The sequence below is a fragment of the Callospermophilus lateralis genome, unplaced genomic scaffold, assembly GCF_048772815.1.
Source record: "Callospermophilus lateralis isolate mCalLat2 unplaced genomic scaffold, mCalLat2.hap1 Scaffold_65, whole genome shotgun sequence".
Classification (NCBI taxonomy): Eukaryota; Metazoa; Chordata; class Mammalia; order Rodentia; family Sciuridae; genus Callospermophilus; species Callospermophilus lateralis.
The window spans coordinates 4210369-4227692 of NW_027514826.1; the positions used below are offsets into that span (position 1 = coordinate 4210369).

Sequence of the window (17324 nt, forward strand, 5' to 3'; positions counted from 1 at the left end):
TTTCCATGATTAAGCCAAGTCCTTGCAAAGATTCTCCTTCCTCTCTTCTCTCAACTATTATACCCAACTTTTTTTCCCTCAATGGCAAAGAAAGCTATTTCTTTTCAAGGGAGAGTCTTTATTCTTTTGAGACAAACCATCTAAAAAGAACCATGAAGTCACACAGGTAATGGGTTTCAATAAATAATTCTCATGACGACAGAACAGTTAACGACTTGATAGATGGATCCTCTCCTATTTAACAGCCCAAATCTACAAGGACCTTTTCCTAATTCCAAGGAGAAGAAAATGACAGAAAGAGTGAAGAGCTTAAGAAAGAAGCAGAGAGCTCTTATTATTGAAAGTGTCTTGGTCAAGCAGCAGATGATGGTCATTTAGATATGCCCATGATAAAGGACGTTTGAGAAGGATATGGGGAGGGGGGACTTGAAAAGAGCAGATCTTTGTGAATCTTACTTAAAGCAAAGAACAAGATGTTATCTTGAACATGCTCGCCCTGTCTGTATATAGGAGAGAAATTTCTAGAAAAATCCTTCTTTAATAATCAGCAAACCACACTTGGCAAACCTTGCAAATGAGGCTTTGTGTAGACGTTCAACTCAAAAGAATGATGAAAAAGAGTTAAAGTAATCCTGAAAACATTGATAGTCTTAGGCAATGAACGAAACGTGCTACAATGGTTTGTAAAGAAATCACCAAATTATTGCAAATCAGATCTCTGTGATGGTTTAAAAAATATGAGACTGCTTAGAATTATTCTCCAACAAAACCTGCTTTGTTGCTGTGTCCAAAATTTCAGGGTAAGTAATGCAGAATTTAGGCAAGTTTGTCTTGGGCAGAGAATAAGGAACTTATTAGTAGCTTTCTGCTCAGTGTGGGTGTGCCTAGGAAAGTGAGTGTGTGTGTGTGTGTGTGTGTGTGTGTGAGAGAGAGAGAGAGAGAGAGAGAGAGAGAGAGAAGGAGGGTAAGGTCCAAAATTAAGAAGCACAAGGACCAACATTTCTGAGTCATAGTGATTTAAGAGAAAACTGATGTTAATAGTAAATTCATTTTTTTTAAAAAAATGAGGTAACCTGAGTAATAACTGATTTGAATATATTCACTTTGTAGTGGTCAAATAGCAGAGAGAAACAAAGTTGAAAAGACTACAAAACATCAGAGGGTCTGTATAATTAATCAGCAATCTTACAAAATATGCCATAAATTTGAGCCATAATTATACCACTGTGCTTGGAAAATAGGAAACTGGACTTTTTAATAAAACTCTTCAGGTTTATTTCTTATTATCTATCTCTGGAAAAAATATAAAGTGCACTTTAGAAAAGTGACCAAGAGAGTTAATGCTTTCATTGTGGCTATTTACAACCTCACCTGCAAATTTTTATAGCATCTTAATAGTCATATCAAAGTTAAGTATAAGAAAAAAAATCTCGCCATTCTTGAAAGTTCCTGTGGAGAAAGAAATCTTTGAAAGTCAGTAGAAAATAAAGTTTCTCTGGGTTTAAAATTTGCCATGAACCCTATTGCTCTTACAAAATTAAGGAGAAAATTTGCTTTTAAAATATGAATTGTTCCTTTGCAATTTCCAGCTCTATTTCTTTCTATAAAGCATATACGTTAAGGTATCCATTGCTACTGAATTATTGAGCCCAAAGATTCTGGAATTTCATTTGTGGTTTTATGCTATGTGTACAGAATCATATCATTTGAAAAAACAATTTTTTAAATGAAATTACAATGTGCGAGGTTCTTTGCCAGCTTATGTAACACCACCAAATCACTAAATCAACACCTAGTTTTCACTAGAGTTATTTATCTTAGGAAAGGATATTAAGAATGGTGGAAAAATAATTTCTATGTTCTACATAAGGAAAGACTGGTTATAACTTCTTTTTTGAGTTGTGACACCCATCTGGCCATTCCCTGACCACTGTATTTCCAAGTGCCCCTCAGATGAGTCCCAAAGTAGTAGCTCTCAAGAATGTCAATCATCTTCCTAATTCTTGCAGCCTTCCCCAAAATTAAGGAATACAGTGTCCTTCATTTTTGGTCTGCCCTCAGCTTTAGCCTATCCATAGTCAAGACAGAAATTTCCTGAGCTCTTGGTATACACCTCTGTGACAACCACTAGAGGGGACTTGAAAGGAAAGAAGCCACACTAAGGTTTTCCTGTACAGTCAATATCTACTCTATGACCTGCAAAGAGTCTAGCTATTCCTCTTTGTCTAGGAACAATACAAATGACATAATTCCCTGTGGGAAGCCAGACCTTCCCACTCAGACCACAAATACCATCCTCTGGATACCCAGTGTGCTCATGTGACTCTGGAGCATCCAATGGGAGAGCATCGCATGCTCTTGGTTAAATGCATTGGTGCAGAGTTGGGCATGTGACCTAGTCTCAGCCAATCAGCATCAACCAATGTCATCCCAAGATGTTGGTTCAAAGATTGGGAAAAACAGGTCTATATTCTCTGCTGGAATCATACCAAGGAAGAGTTTGCCTGAGAATGAAACTAATAGAAATCAAGTCTCGATGATATTTCCTAACCCCAAAGACCAAACACCTGGAAGACTTAGATGTATAAGCCAGAAGATTTCTTTGGAAGGATGAGGCATTTGTTTAAATGGGATAATAATAACTGCAAAACAAGAGGTTTACTAGCAAGTACTGGGTTGTTCACTTAAAACAGGTGAATTTCAAGGTATGCCAATTAGACCTCTATAAAGTCATATAGATCCCTTGCTTTGGATTTCTTCCATCTGCAACGCAAAGAGCTGTGATACACACACAGTCATGCTGGTGAGATGATATATGTAAAGAATATCCATGTGTCAATCAAATGAGTCAAAAAGCAAAAGAAGAGGTCAATGTGGGTGCTGGTGCTCACCCCAGCCCACCACTGTGTCCGCCTCCTCACCAGACCACAACCTTGTGCATGCAGTCACCCTTTTCCTCTCTGCATTTAAAACCTAGGCTGGTAATGACTCATGGGGACCACAAACAAGTTTGTCCCGTGGTGATGGTGGTGTTGTTGGAACCCTGTTTGGTGAGAAGTCACTTACATAAATATAGCACACCCAAACTGACCTTGATTGTGTGAGACACTTTTAGTGCCTGAGCACAGAAAGTGTCTCCCTGCCCTAGAATTCTTCAGAGTTCGGCCTTTTATCTGGGGATGCTACTTCTATTTTTCAGAAAATTCAGGCAAGAATTACTGGAGGACTTCCGGAGGGTCAAGTTCATCCACTGAACCAGGGAGATTCCCAGGTAACCGGCACATCCTGCAGCTCACTTTGTTCACATAGCGATAGCCTTTGGAGGAATCATACCCCAGCTATATTTAGTTGGCTGTTTCCCCATCCTTTCCCTCAGTGGGGAGGCCCAGCCTTGGAGGTTGAGAATGATAAATTGAGGATCTCATCTTCCTTTTGAGGAGGGAAAGAAAGAGCACATTGTAATCAACTTCCAAGGAACTTAAAAAGTGATTTTCCTGTGAGGAGAAATATGTACATGCCCACAGATCCTGTTCTCCCTTCAGCTGCTGACAAACCATTTTTGGAACCATTCAGAAGATTAGCACAGAAAAAAACAGCAAATGCAATCTCAGCTTATTTGTTCCAGCTGATATCATCTGAGCAGCAGCCCGAAGGCACAAGTGGTGGAGATAAGGCACATCCCACCCCCACCCCCTTGAGCTGAATCTGGCCATAGTTCAAAGACAGAGAATCCACCTGCTGTAACGGACACACCAGGAGGCACAAAAGGTAGCCCAGCTTTTGTAACTATTAAGAGAAAGCTCATTGAAACCATTGCCATTTAAAAAAACCAAATTCCCCTGAAATAAGTATTTGGGAAAAAATAAATACACAGAGGTGCTTTACCACTGAGCTACACCCTCAATCATGCCCTACCCCCACCCCCCTTTTATTTTAACACAAGGTGTCACTAAGTTGCTCCTGGCTGCCCTCAAATTCCTGATACTCCTGCCTCAGCCTCCTGAGTTGCTGGATTGCAGGTGTGCACGGCCATGCTTGGCTGGAGTCTATTTTTATCATGTAAGATTTCTGTGTCATAACAAGGATTCTGCTGTCCCCAGAGATTTGAGATCCTTTCATCTCGTGGGACCCTCTCATTATGCGAATGAAACACAGATAAGTGAATTGTCTTATCCAAAGTCACAGACGGGAGCCTGTTCTTTAAGGGAAGGTTTTCTTTTCTTTTTCTCTTCTCTCCTTCCTTCCCTTCCCCCTCCTCCCTCCTCCCCTTTCCTCTCTTTCTCTCTTCATTCTGAGTTATGACTCATAACCCAGTTTTCTTAAACCACATAGTGACTGATCTTGGTGCTGCCTGCTACACAGAGATGCCATGGTTACACTGGTAAGGAGGCGCTGGGCCATAAGTGCCCTGGAGCTTCTGGATGTCTGGCTGGGGTCTTTGGCCAGAGCTCCGAGGTGTAGTCTGAGCCACACAGCGTGGCCAGCTGGCTTCTGCTTTCCCATCACCTGGTGCCGGCAAGGGGGTCTCCTGGGGAGGATGCATCTTGGACCAGCCTTCCCTTGCTGCACTAGTACCTTGCAGATCTTCTGTTTGGCCCTTTTCTTCCAAAGTTCTGTTCATTTTATGCCATTGCCACATCGAAAGATCATTATTCTAGGGGCTGGGGCTGGGTAGCTCAGTGGTAGGTGCTTGTCTGTCTAAGATGATAGCCAGTACCACAAAAAAATAAATAAATAAAAGATTTTTTTTTTTAATTATAATGTATTTCCTTCCAGACTTTGGCTTTTAGGATATGTCCATTTGCATATCCCCCTCCCTACTGATCCATCACTGGAGAGTTGTACAGTTTCCTCTTCTATAAAATGAGGAGGCTGGACTTAGTGTTTTCTGGTTTTAAAAGTTGATGACTGTGAGCTGCTTCGGCAAAAGCGAGGTGCTAAGCAACTCAGCGAGACCCTGTCTCTAAATAAAATCCAAAACAGGGCTGGGGAGGTGGCTCTGTGGTGGAGTGCCCCTGAGTTCAATCCCTGTTTACTGCCCCCACCCCAAAAATTGATGCCTGTGTCCCTATGTAGTCATAGACTTGGGAATTTTAGCAGAAGGAAAAACAATTTGGCTGGTTGAAATAGTCTTCGTAGAGAAGCCTCAATGATTTTTTTCTTAAATAACATTTTTAGTTGTAGTGAAACACAATACCTTTATTTTATTTATTTTTATATGGTGCTGAGGATCAAACCCTGTGCCTAACTCACTCTACCTTAAGCAATCACTCTACCACTGAGCTACAAACCCAGATCCTAATGCCGTTTACTTGTATAACTGAAACTAAAGTCAAAATATCACTAATTTGTGGGGAAAAAATCCAATACCAAATTCATGCAACTAGGATTTATAGTAGCTGTTAAAGGTAAGAAAATAAGTCAAATAAAAAATAGGTATTGTGCCAGGTGCGGTGACTCACGCCTGTAACTCCATACAGAGGAGGCTGAGGCAGGAGGATTCTAAGTTTGAGGCTAGCCTGAGCAACTCAGCAAAACCCTGTTGTCTCACAATAAAAAAAAAGTCTGAGCCTTCACGGTGAGATGGTAAAGGGGATTCAGGAATCACAGGTCACAAAGAGCCTTGTAAGTCTCCTTAGAAGCAAAGACTTTCTCCTCTCATCTTTATTTATCTTATCTCTTCTGTGGATAGGACTTAACTGATGGGAGCAACACCATCATATTTGCATTCTAGAAAGATCCACTGGTAAATAAGCGAGACAAATAAATTTCAGTACAAGATGGAAATAGAGGTAACCAGGACAAGAAGCTCTTGGGAGGGTCTAGGGGTCTGGTACCTGAGAGGCGGCTGCCAGGCAGGTGCACAGCTGCTTAAAATTAAGCAAGATCAAACTGACAGCCCTCGGTTGCTGTAGCCAACTTTGAGGTGCTCAGTAGCCACCTGTGGCGAGTGGGTACCCTATGGGACCTCCATAGATTGGAGAAATGGTAAGCATGTCACCAAAGAAAGTGCTACTAGGTGCTGCTGGCAGAAAAATGAAGAACGGTTGAGCTGAGGCAAGACTGGGCAAGATGGCCAACATGCAGCCCTGCTTAGGAGGAGAAATAGGTACTGACAGGGTGGGTGTGAGGAAGGGGGCATGCAGGAGGGCACAAACAGGCTGGCACGCAGTGATCCCAACAGTGCCATAAGAAGTTGCTGGTGGTGGGGGTGATGGGCTCAGCAGGTACAAGGTGATGCACTTCCATCTCCAAGTTTACTTATTAAAGCATGGCACCCTTTAATAGAACCATAGGTAATTTTTACAGCTCAAAAAAACATTCAGGAGGATCCTAAGTTCAAAGCCAGCCTCAGCAAAAGCGAGGCACTAAGCAGCTCAGTGAGACCCTGTCTCTAAATAAAATACAAAACAGGGCTGGGGATGGGGCTCAGTGATCAGGTGTCCCTGAGTTCAATCCATGGAAACCACCCTAATAAAAATAGTAGGACCTCAGTCACATTCACTTTTGGACCCTCACCCACTTCAGCAGGGTCTGATGTGTATAGAAGGACAAGAAATTTATTGTGCAGGAGAGGACGGAGGTGGACCAGACAGGTGACACAATGGTGTGTGTGGAACAATCACTATTCCTAGAGTGAGAGATACGGAGAAGTCTCCACTTGTGCTGTGAACTGGGTGCTGGAGAAGGTAAGTGGTAACTTTTCTAAAACAACTTTTAGAAAAAAAAAAGATTTTTTCAGGTTTTATCATCTTTAAAGCATAGGAGCTTTGTTGTAATTTAAAAAAAGTTAATTTAAAAATAAGTGCTCTAAAAACTACAAAGGGCTGTATTTACATGAACTTAGGGGTTTATTATTATTAGCCAGAGTCATCTAGCTCCTTGCTCAAAGTTTGCTCCATAGATTAGTGGCCCGTGACGCACGGGAGCTTGTAAAACAGAACAAAACAGCAACAACATCAAAATCCCCACAGAATCTCAGGCCCTGCCCAGACCTTATACATCAGAGTTTGCATTTTATAGTTTCCCGGAGGGACTTGGAGGCTCCATAAAGCGAGAGAAACATTGAACATTCCTTCCCTCGGGCCAGAATTTTATCTCCAACTTCCAGATTCTTCAAGGATGATGAAGAGAAGGATCAACACCTTTGCAGGGCAACTTGGTGGAAAGTGAATATCATCTGAAGTCTGATTTATTCCTATCAGATGTTCATCACTGATGATGAACAGTAAACTTACTATTCTGGTCTATTTTTTTTTTTTAATTTAGATCTGGTGTTGAAGATGGCCAGATCTCACCAATGGCATTGCTGATGACTTGGACAATGTGTTCATTGCTTCTCCTGAAGACACAAAGTTAAAAGGAAAGCTCACAGAGTGGGTTTATCAGTCAGGAATTGAACATAACATAATGGGCTATTTTTACAGGGAGAAATAGAAACATCTCTGGGAAGGTGATAGTGTAGCATTTTGTGAATTAAATAGATATATAATAACAATGTGATATGTGTCAGATGATGTCCTGGAGAAACACACTGATGAATCCCTCCCTCATGGAGCTTAACATCTATTGGGAGAGGACACCGATTCTGTCTATGAGCATTCTTCATTCACCAATTTAACAAACATTTCTGTTTTGGGGGAGGTACTTGGCATTGAATTTAGGGTCACTCGACCACAGAGCCACATCCCCAGCCCTATTTTGCATTTTATTTAGAGACAGGGTCTCACTGAGCTGCTTAGCATCCCACTGTTGGTGAGGCTGGCTTGGAACTCACGATCCTCCTGCCTCAGCCTCCCGAGCTGCTGGGATGACAGGCATGAGCCACCACACCTGGCCTTAACAAATCTTTCTTGTGCATCTCCTGTGGGATCAGCACATTTCTGGGCACTGTGAATATAGTCGTAAAGAAGTCAACTAATGTCCGTGGTCTCCACAAGCTTCTATTTAAGAGAGAGAGACGATAATGTAAAGATAAGAAAGTGATCACTTAGCAATTCCTGTTAAGCAAAACTGTACAGACTCATGATAGAGATGGAGTTTTGCTGGGGGGCCATTGGGGAGGATAGAGGGATTTCTCTACGTTAATCATGGAAACCGTGTCTTTGATAAGCTATTATCTGAGCTGAGATGAAATTGATGAAATGTAGGCATCATGGCAAAGATGAAAGAAGATCAAGAGCAGAGGCCCCCAGGAAATATCCAGATGTGTGAATTCTTGGAACATAAGGAATCCTAGTTGTAGGGGTGGGGTGCAAGGGTAAGAGGGGAATTTGTGGAGGCTGAGGGTAGGTCACATTGTAGGAAATGTAGATTTTTATTCCTACATCAACCTGAAGCCATCCCATCTTATGCGTCCATGTAAAATGATATCATAATAGCTGTTATAAAGGAGAAGTTCCTGGTGTTATAAGAACCTATAAAAAGGGGAATTGAGTCTAAGTCAGTAATGATACAATTGAGGTCTGAAGCCAAAGGAAGAATTAACTAAGCAAAACCGAGAGCCCGGGAGTGACTTCTAGATAGAGAAAGAAATAGACTCATGGCAGGGTCTCAACTACAAAAACAGTAAGAAAATGAATGTCAAAAACTTTTAGGTGACTTTAAGCTCAGTATGCTTCATTGGGATGATGCAATTGTCAAAAATGTGCATGTGACTTTTTAGGCTGCATTAATAGATATAGGGCATCTAGATGACAGAGGGGGTGACCCCAATCTACTCAGTGCTGATGAATGCTAGAGTTAGGGGACACAGCTATTCAGGGGGGACTCCAAAAATGTCCCTTGAATGACATTTGAAAATTTAAGATACAAAAAGTGAAAGAAGTCATTTGGATGTCAAGAACTGTTGAATCTCTGGACCTTAAAAACCATTTATGTTGCTGGGCGTGGTGGTGCACGCCTGTAATCCAAATGGCTTGGGAGGCTGAGGCAGGAGGATCTCAAGTTCAAAGACAGGCTCAGCAATTGAGCTAGGTAGGCACTTAGCAACTCCGTGAGACCCTGTCTCTAAATAAAATACAAAATAGGGCTGGGGATGGGGCTCAGTGTTCGAGTGCCCCTGAGTTCAATCCCTAGTATCACCCTTCCCCCAAATCATAATCTATGTTAATCCCATCTGATTCTTGTTTTGACTTTTCTCCAAGAAAATTCTAATGGTGAATGATCTTCTGCCACCAACACCTCCGCGAATAGACAGTTGGGTGAAGAATTATATTTCTTAAGGTTTTTTAAAAATGTATTAAAGTCCTTATGCATGGTTACAATCTTTTCAGGTTGGGTTATAAGCTAGCCCTTGGCGTGTCTCACGAGACATCTGAGATTGCTTTTCTGTATGAGTCTTGAAATCTTAGAAGACAGTCATTCTCCTATCTCCAGGTTTACCCAAGTCTTTTGTTCACCAGGTGACAGGGGATGTGGGAAAAAGTCAACACCGTCTAGGAAGAGAGAAGCCAAGGGCATTGTGTGATCCATGGGAACAAGATGGATGGAACTCAAGGGGACTTCCTGTAAGGTCAAAGGAAGGAGGTCAACATTTGCAATTTTTTTCTTGTTACTGACTACCGTTCCCTGTGGGCTATGAACACACTCAGGCAGTCGCTCACGGCCACAGCCCCCCGACCACACACACACCAGGACAGAGACCCTGAACATGGCTAGAGCTGAACTCCCCAGGGGCGTCTGATCAAAGGATTCTTCCAGGAAACACTTCCTGCATTTCCCATCTCCCTTAAGTCCTTCCAATAAACTTCCTGGTGCTTGAGTTAGCTCCACTGATTTTTATTTATTGCAACCAAAGAACACTGAATAAAAGGCCTTGGGTGAACCTGGGGACAGGCGAGCTGTATCTTCTGATTTTTTGAACTCTTAAAGAAAAGAAAGCTTTTCCTCCTGCACCACACCCTTGTAACTGGCTTAAGACCCAATTATAAAAGACTCTGACTATGGATGAGCATTTTAATAACTCAAAACTCCCTAAGTGGGATAATTCTCCACTCCAGCTTCTGCTAGTTAGAGAGTTTTGGAGCAGAGAGACAGTCATTCAATGAGTTAGGAAATTCCTAGGAGGGATCTGAGACTAGAATCGGGTGGGTTTGGCATAAATGGCTTTGAAGGTCCAGAGAGACCCCATGCTTCTTGGGATTCAAAGGACACTTTTCATGTAACTCGGATCTTCAGATGCAGTTGTCTTCGATGTGTTTTCCCAAGTCTGTTTCCTCCAGGTGACTGTGATGGAGAAGAAAAAGGCAACTGGACTTGTAGAGAGGCATGTCACTAGAAGCTCCCATCAGTCCCGATTTGTTTCTCTTGGGTTGTTCTGTGCAGAGGACCAAAAGCTCAGTGCCGTGGCTGACCTGCTCTCTGGGCCTTTCATTCTCTGAGTCCTGTTTAAACTACTGGAGGTAGATACAGTCTTTGGTTCCCCAGCCATATGGCAGGATTGCTGGGCATGACCGGAAAGGTGGCTATTTTCTAATGACAAGGCGGTTTGGTTTGGGGCTGGCTTTGCCATCTCCACCAGGAATTGGATCACATTTTATAGAGTGGGCACTGAGATCAATGCAACGTGTATTTTATTTTTATGTACAGTATGCTTCTATATTTTACTCAGCATTGTGTAAGACACAGTCCATTATGCAACTAAATACTCCTTGTATTGTATCTGTTAGTTACTGCTGTGTAACAAACATCCCCCAAACTCAGTTTCTTAAAATGATAGTTTTTATTGCTCATGAATCTATATTTTTAGCTAGGTAATGGTTAAGGTGACAGAGGTAAATGGACCATGTATCACCTTCTCTCTCAGTCGATTTCCCTTGACTGCATGGTAGTAGTGGCAGGGTTTGGAAACCAAGAAGGAGCAAGTTTTAAAGCAAGAGATTTTTAAAGCTTTTGCCTGCATCAAATTTGCTAACATTTCATCGGCCAAGGCAAGTCACAAACTCAAATCCAAAGTCAACGTGAGAACATACCACCCCAGGGCACGTACACAGGCAGGCATGAAAAATAGGGGCCCGTACGGCCATCGATCTGCTACGGAGCCCAAGTAATCTATTTAATTTATAATTTAATATCAGGAGAACATTACCTTGCCTCAAGAATTCTTCTTTTTTTTCAGATAATAAACTTCACTAGATCATTGATTTCCCTTCACGCTCTAAGAAACTCAAAATATTATGAGTGAAATCATTATTAATGTACTATCCTCTTTTTCTACATTGTCTAAATGTTTTATTGCAACCGACATATTCTCTATAACGTGTATCAGTTATAGAGACAGTAAGCTGTCTCAAGTATTTATTTGTTCTCGAGAGAAACAGCACAGTAACAATGAAACAAAACGATATACTTGGCTATAAGATCTGGCAATCGTTCACGCCTATAGACATCTGAAATATTGGTGACTAAGAGAGAAAGGGCTCTATTTTTTAAAGGGGTGTAAGTCATTATCACACGTTACATTCTCCTGGTTTGACTGAACCAAAGTGACAACTGTACACTTCGACAAAAGTTTTTTTTTTTTTTTTTTGGAGCATTATCTCAAAACCAATTTTCTCTAGGGATGTAGCCTTCTACAATCTCCGCTGATTCAAAAAAGAAATATTTTAAAGTTCAGAACCCACACCTAAGAAGGTGACAGATGTGGGGGGAAAAAGAAATTCAGCTGAAAATGAAGTTCTTCATTTCATTTTGGAATATCTCCTTCTCAGATATCATGAGACAGATTTTCAAAGGACTTTGAAGATAGAGCTGCAGTGTTTCATGCCTGTATGATTGAGTCCAGGAAATATTACCTGACTCTTGGCAGCTGAATTTGAAATGCTGACTTGAAATATTTTCATTGAAGTCGTACCAAAGTTAAATAGCACTCGAAAGTCATTTAAGCTGGTTTTAACATTTTCTTACAAATTGCCTCTCAACTGACAGCCATCTCTCCTGCCTAGTGAGACAAAGACTTAATAGGTGTTAAAGGTGTTTGGGAGAATTTATCTCCGGAAGAAACCAGAGGATCTTTAGAGATTCCCAAACCGTTTCCGATGAACTAAAAGATTTCTTTTTGATAAAATCAGTCACAAATGAACATGGCTTCGAGAATAAAGGAACTGTTCTCTCAATTAACTTGTGGGACAGATTAGGTATTCCGTCGAAGGATAAGGAAATGATTTATATTTTAAAAATAATGATAGGAAAGACAGACCTTCCTCCTTCTGTACCCTTTAAGAATTAAGTTCCCTTAAGAGATTAAAGTCTGGGGGCTGGGATGAGGGAAGGATTTGGGATAAAGAGAGGGAGAGAGATACAGAGTATATACAGAGATATATAGTATATACAGATATTCAGAGAGATACAGAAATACCCATGAGCCAGGTGCAGTGGCCCACACCTATAATCCCAGTGGCTTGGGAGGCTGAGGCAGGAGGATCATGAGTTCAAAGCCAGCCTCAGCAACATCGAGGCACTAAGCAACTCAGTAAGACTGTCTCTAAATAAAATATAAAATAGGGCTTGGGAGGTGTTTCAGTGGTTGAGTGCCCCTGAGTTCAATCCCTGGTACCCAAAACAAACAAAACAAAACAAAACAAAAACCCCAAATACTCATGAGCCATTGAAATGCAAAAAGCACTAAGAGCATTTTTGCAGCTCCTGAGTGAAGGCCCTTGACCCATGCCCTGGTACCACTAGGACAATATACAAGTCCAGGGAAAACCAGTGTCCGCTCCAGTCCACCTCCCGTCCAGCCCCTCTGTAAATACAGAAGCCTCCACCCAGGGAGGTGCTTCTCACTCTCAAGAATGCATATCTACTCCCACTGAATGCATATTTACTTCCTAAATAAACCTCCGCCCAAGTCTTTGAAAAAAAATACTAATGAGATTGAATATACCTCATTCTAAATCCAAGGTTTAGCTCCTGGATGTTTTCCACACAGTATGTCGAAGAGGGATCCATGTGCAAAGGGTTTTCAAGGTCATGGCCACTCGGAAGAACTCCACAAATACTGAGACAGGATTAGGTATTTACATTTCTAAAGCACTTTTCACTCTATCAAGGCCTTGGATGTAAGTATTACCTTCTGAAAAAAATCTGCTCTGAAAATATTATCCCACTCTATTTAACAGGTTCCCCCCCCCCACTGAGCTGCTAATTTGACCTAAAAGGATGTCAAAGCCTTCTGTTCTTTTGGTGTTTCATGCCTGTATGATTGAGTCCAGGAAACATTACCTTCTGTTCTTTTGACCTCTGTCCAGTCTGGGTCCCTCTGGGGTGCAGCATCTGTCTCCTCTTCATCTGTGTCCTGGCACCTAATCCACAGCCTGGCACACAGTTCATGCTGCATGAGCACTTGGTGACAAGGGAAAAGGAGACTGCCCAACGGCAGGTTTCACCCACAAGACCCAAAAGGAGAAGGGACAAGAGACAGAGGTGCAGAGGCTCTCTGTGTTGTGAGTCCACCTGTATTGTACTTTCAAAATGCCCCCTACCATCCTAGGAGTCTGAAGGTGCCAAATCCCAAGCATGGGACCACCAGGGTTGGCGGGAGGGAAGTGGTAGCATTTCCTGTGAGGATCCTGCAACACGGTACCCAGCACCCTACAGGGGCTCTGCAAGACTTTGGGGGATGAGTGACCATCTCCATAGATAAAATGAAAAGGATGGGTGGCCATCTGGCTGCCCCTGAGAAGACCCACTCGGGGCCACACAGCACAGAGCAGGAGGGCCCCTCTCAGTAAAGATGATGTCTTCTCTCCTTCAGCTCTGGCCCACCCTGACTTTCTTTTTTTTTTTTTGAAAGAAAGAGTGAGAAAGAGAGGGGGAGAGAGAGAGAGAATTTTTTAACATTTATTTTTTTTAGTACTTGGCGGACACAACATCTTTCTTTGTATGTGGTGCTGAGGATCAAACCCGGGCCGCACGCATGCCAGGCGAGCGCGCTACCACTTGAGCCACATCCCCAGCCCCCACCCTGACTTTCAACTCACTAAACAATACAGTCCCGTGGGGCTTCTGGGATCTTTGGAGGAAACCCAGTGAGTGTCACACGAAGGAGAAAATGCTTAAACAAACAGGGTCGGGTGGGGAGGAAGAAGGTGGTTTACACGGCCACCATGAGATCAGGTGGGTTCTGAGAGTAACAAGGACACTGCTAGACTTCAGAATAAAGGGGGGACTTGGCCTCAGTAAACGCGCCTTTCACAAATCGTGTCTTTTGACCTTTAAATTCTCCACCTGAAGTGCATATCTGCCAGCAAGTGGATAACTCAAGCCAGAGCTAAGAAAATAAGTCTGCACTCTGGCCCTGACCCTCTGTGTAGCTATAGTCAAATTACTCAACTTCTCTGGCCTTTGACTTTCTGAAAAACAAAAACAATCATGCACTCACTTTACAGACACTCCTGGAGCAAGGCCCATTCTGAGCCTGGCCTGTAGATCTAATACAGAAGAGGACAGCCCTTTGGTTGGCAGTGTAAGCACTAAATGCCAAGTGCTCCCCAATGCCAGGTGTTGTTAGCACACTTTATTTTCTATCATACGAGCCCCTTTCTTTTTTTCTCTTCCTCCTTTTCTCCTCTTTTTTTTAAAGATGCAGGGCTTGGTGCTTGGTCAACACTAAGAGGAAGAGAGAGCCAGGAAGCTCATCTTGAATTCAGCGCTGACAATACTCGGCTCAGCTCGAACTTGGCCAAACGCGTCCTCCCAGCACCTCTATTCATAGACGTCTGTCCCTAGAGCGGACTCTCAATTATTTGCCCTAACAGGAACTGTCCCCAGCCTGAGAACAGTACTGGAGGGGGAAGAGTGGGAGGGCAGGCACAGAAGACCCCACCTGGGGCACAGAGAGCAGTCACAGCCCTGCAGGCAGGGGGAGGTGACAGCACTGTCAGGCATGTCAGTGGAGCTGATGACCAGGGCCTCCTGTGGGGTCCCCACACTCCACCCTGTCCTCTAGGTTGGCAGGACACGTGCAGCCCCAGAGCAAACAGACAGCAGAGCTTTGGGAGGCAGAGGCAGAGGCACAGCCAGGACAGGTACATGGACCTTCAGGTAAGGGCAACCTGGAGACGCTGCAGTCGCTATGAGCTGGGAGCTTTCCCGCGCCACTTTGCACCTGACAGCCCCAACCAAGATGCTGTGAGCCCAGGAGAGGCCTCTGCCGTCAGCATTTTCCTCCCGAAGAATAAAAAACATGCATCCCTCAGCCAGGCAAGCCCAGGCCCCGCTCAGCAAGCAGCTGGAGGTGCCTGTCCTCACCACCCATCCACAGCAAGACAAGCAACTGCACTGAGGAGCAGGGAGCCCCCTGCCAGGACACGAGATTGCGGGCACACGGACAGACGCGGGAGACAAAGGCAAAACCAGGCACTTTCTAGACACTCAACCAATGTCTATGTGACATGCTAAGATGCCCACTTGGTGTCTACTCTCAGAAACACATATGTACACATATAAGATGGCAGATCTGCATGTGTGAGGCCCTGGGTTCCACCCCAACACCTCAAAAAGGGGGAAACTTGTGGGGCGGGACATACATATTTTTAAAGATGCCAATTTCAACTGTCTACCTGAAGCAGGAAATTAATGAATATATTCACATTCACCAAAAAAAAAAAAAATCTGATACTATGAACCTTTTTTTTTTTTTAATTTCAGGGGGAACTGAGATTGAACCTAGCAGTGCTCAAACACTGAACTACATCCCCAGCCTTTTTTCTTTTTTTTAATTTTGAGACAGGGTCTCACTAAGTTGCCCAGGCTGGCTTCCAGTATACAATCCCCCAGCCTTAGCCTCAGTCGCTGGAATTACAGGCATGTGCCCCCCTAGCCTCAATCTTGTTTGCCTCTCTTTCAAAAGCGCCTGAGGAATGTTGAATCCGATCACCTCTGAGACACAGGCAGAGATGACAAGTGGGCAGCATAACAGATACAGAACTCCAGAGAGGATGGCATTTTAAAGACCAGCGAGTCTGCCTAGAGACTCGCAATTCCATAAATGGTTACAGCTCTGCCACCCGCTGGGGCGTCTTCATCTGCCTGCTCTTTATGGGTTTCTCTATGGCAGACACATCCATCTCTCCTTGCTACCTGCACCCACCTCAGACCACAGGCAGAGGGTTCTGGAAGGCTGTTCCTGCCCCTGGGAGGTCAGGTGCGCCCTCCCCTGGATGTGCCGCTGCAGGGAGAGGTGTTTGGTGATGCAGGTTACAGGTTGCCACAGCTCTCTCCACCCCACCCAAGTCCTCTCTGATTTGACACCAACAGGCAATGACATCCAAAAAAACGCTTTGCTCCTGTTTGTCAATAGCTGTCATTCATGTGACCCTTTCCTGAAAACAGTTTTGTATGATTTCAAGAAAGTTACTGCATGGGGTGTCTCTAGATTCCCTTAATCCCACCCACTGTTCACAGGGAAGGAACGGTGTGATTCTGGAAAAATCACACGACCTCTCTGATTCATAAACAGGCCACAATCAGGTCTTCTGCAGAGGACTGGAGAGTCCAGCGCAGTGGTGGTGACGTTCAGGAACTGCCGGCTTTCTCTCAAGCTCCTACTGTCAGCCCCACTGGTATTCTATCTCAAGGATGCCTGGACCTTTTTAAGGATTGATCTGTCTTGTTGAATCTCTCTTATGAAGTAACCTAAATTTGGTTTTCTTTCTTTCCCTGGAAACAGGAAGGTGCTAGGTTTCACAGAAGAGAAGAAAGAGGAGAGAGGAGGGGAGTGGAAAGAAAAAAGGGGGAAAAGGGGAGGAGAGGGGTAACCCAGAAGAGGAAAAGGACAAGTGACAAAGGAAGAGAAGACCCTCCAGACTCGCCCCCGCCCCGCCTGCCCGCCACTCAGCTCCTGACCCCGTTCCCGTGTGTTTCCTTCCAGTCTTGGGGCTATGAGAAACGGACTGCTCTTCTGTTTCCTCCTCCGATGCCCTGACTTCCAGTGACTTACTGTCAGACATAGGCTCCTTCCATCTGCACTCTGTTATGGTGACCACTGAGGGTCTCTGGGCAACATTCCTTCCATACCTTGAGTGGCATCCTGAGAAGAGACTCCCAAGAGTGGGTTTGCCAGGTCAAAGGTCATGAAGATCTTCTTGGCTCTCAACATGGGTTACCATGGTTGTCCAGAGGGGTCACTCAAGGACCCAGTCAGCCACCAGCAAGAAGAAGCCCGTGCTTCACAGGGGTGACATCTTTCCCAGGCAGTGCAGGTGGAGGCGGGGCCTGCCGGGCTCTGTCTCTTTCTGCAGGAGCTCTTAGGGACCACTCTGGGCTCTGCACATCCACATGTGAGACCTCAGGCTCTCTCCAACTCTGCCTCACAGCCTCGG

General features: G+C 43.9%; 1 protein-coding gene across 1 annotated transcript in view; it reads right to left on the reverse strand.

Annotated features, from left to right (window-relative positions):
• LOC143389121 (contactin-4-like) overlaps positions 1–17101 on the reverse strand; it is a 92008-nt gene extending 74907 nt beyond the window's left edge. Inside the window, 1 exon segment of the mRNA XM_077108393.1 lies at positions 17020–17101. Coding sequence (XP_076964508.1) covers positions 17020–17101 — 82 coding nt within the window.
• Positions 17102–17324: the final 223 nt, after the last annotated feature.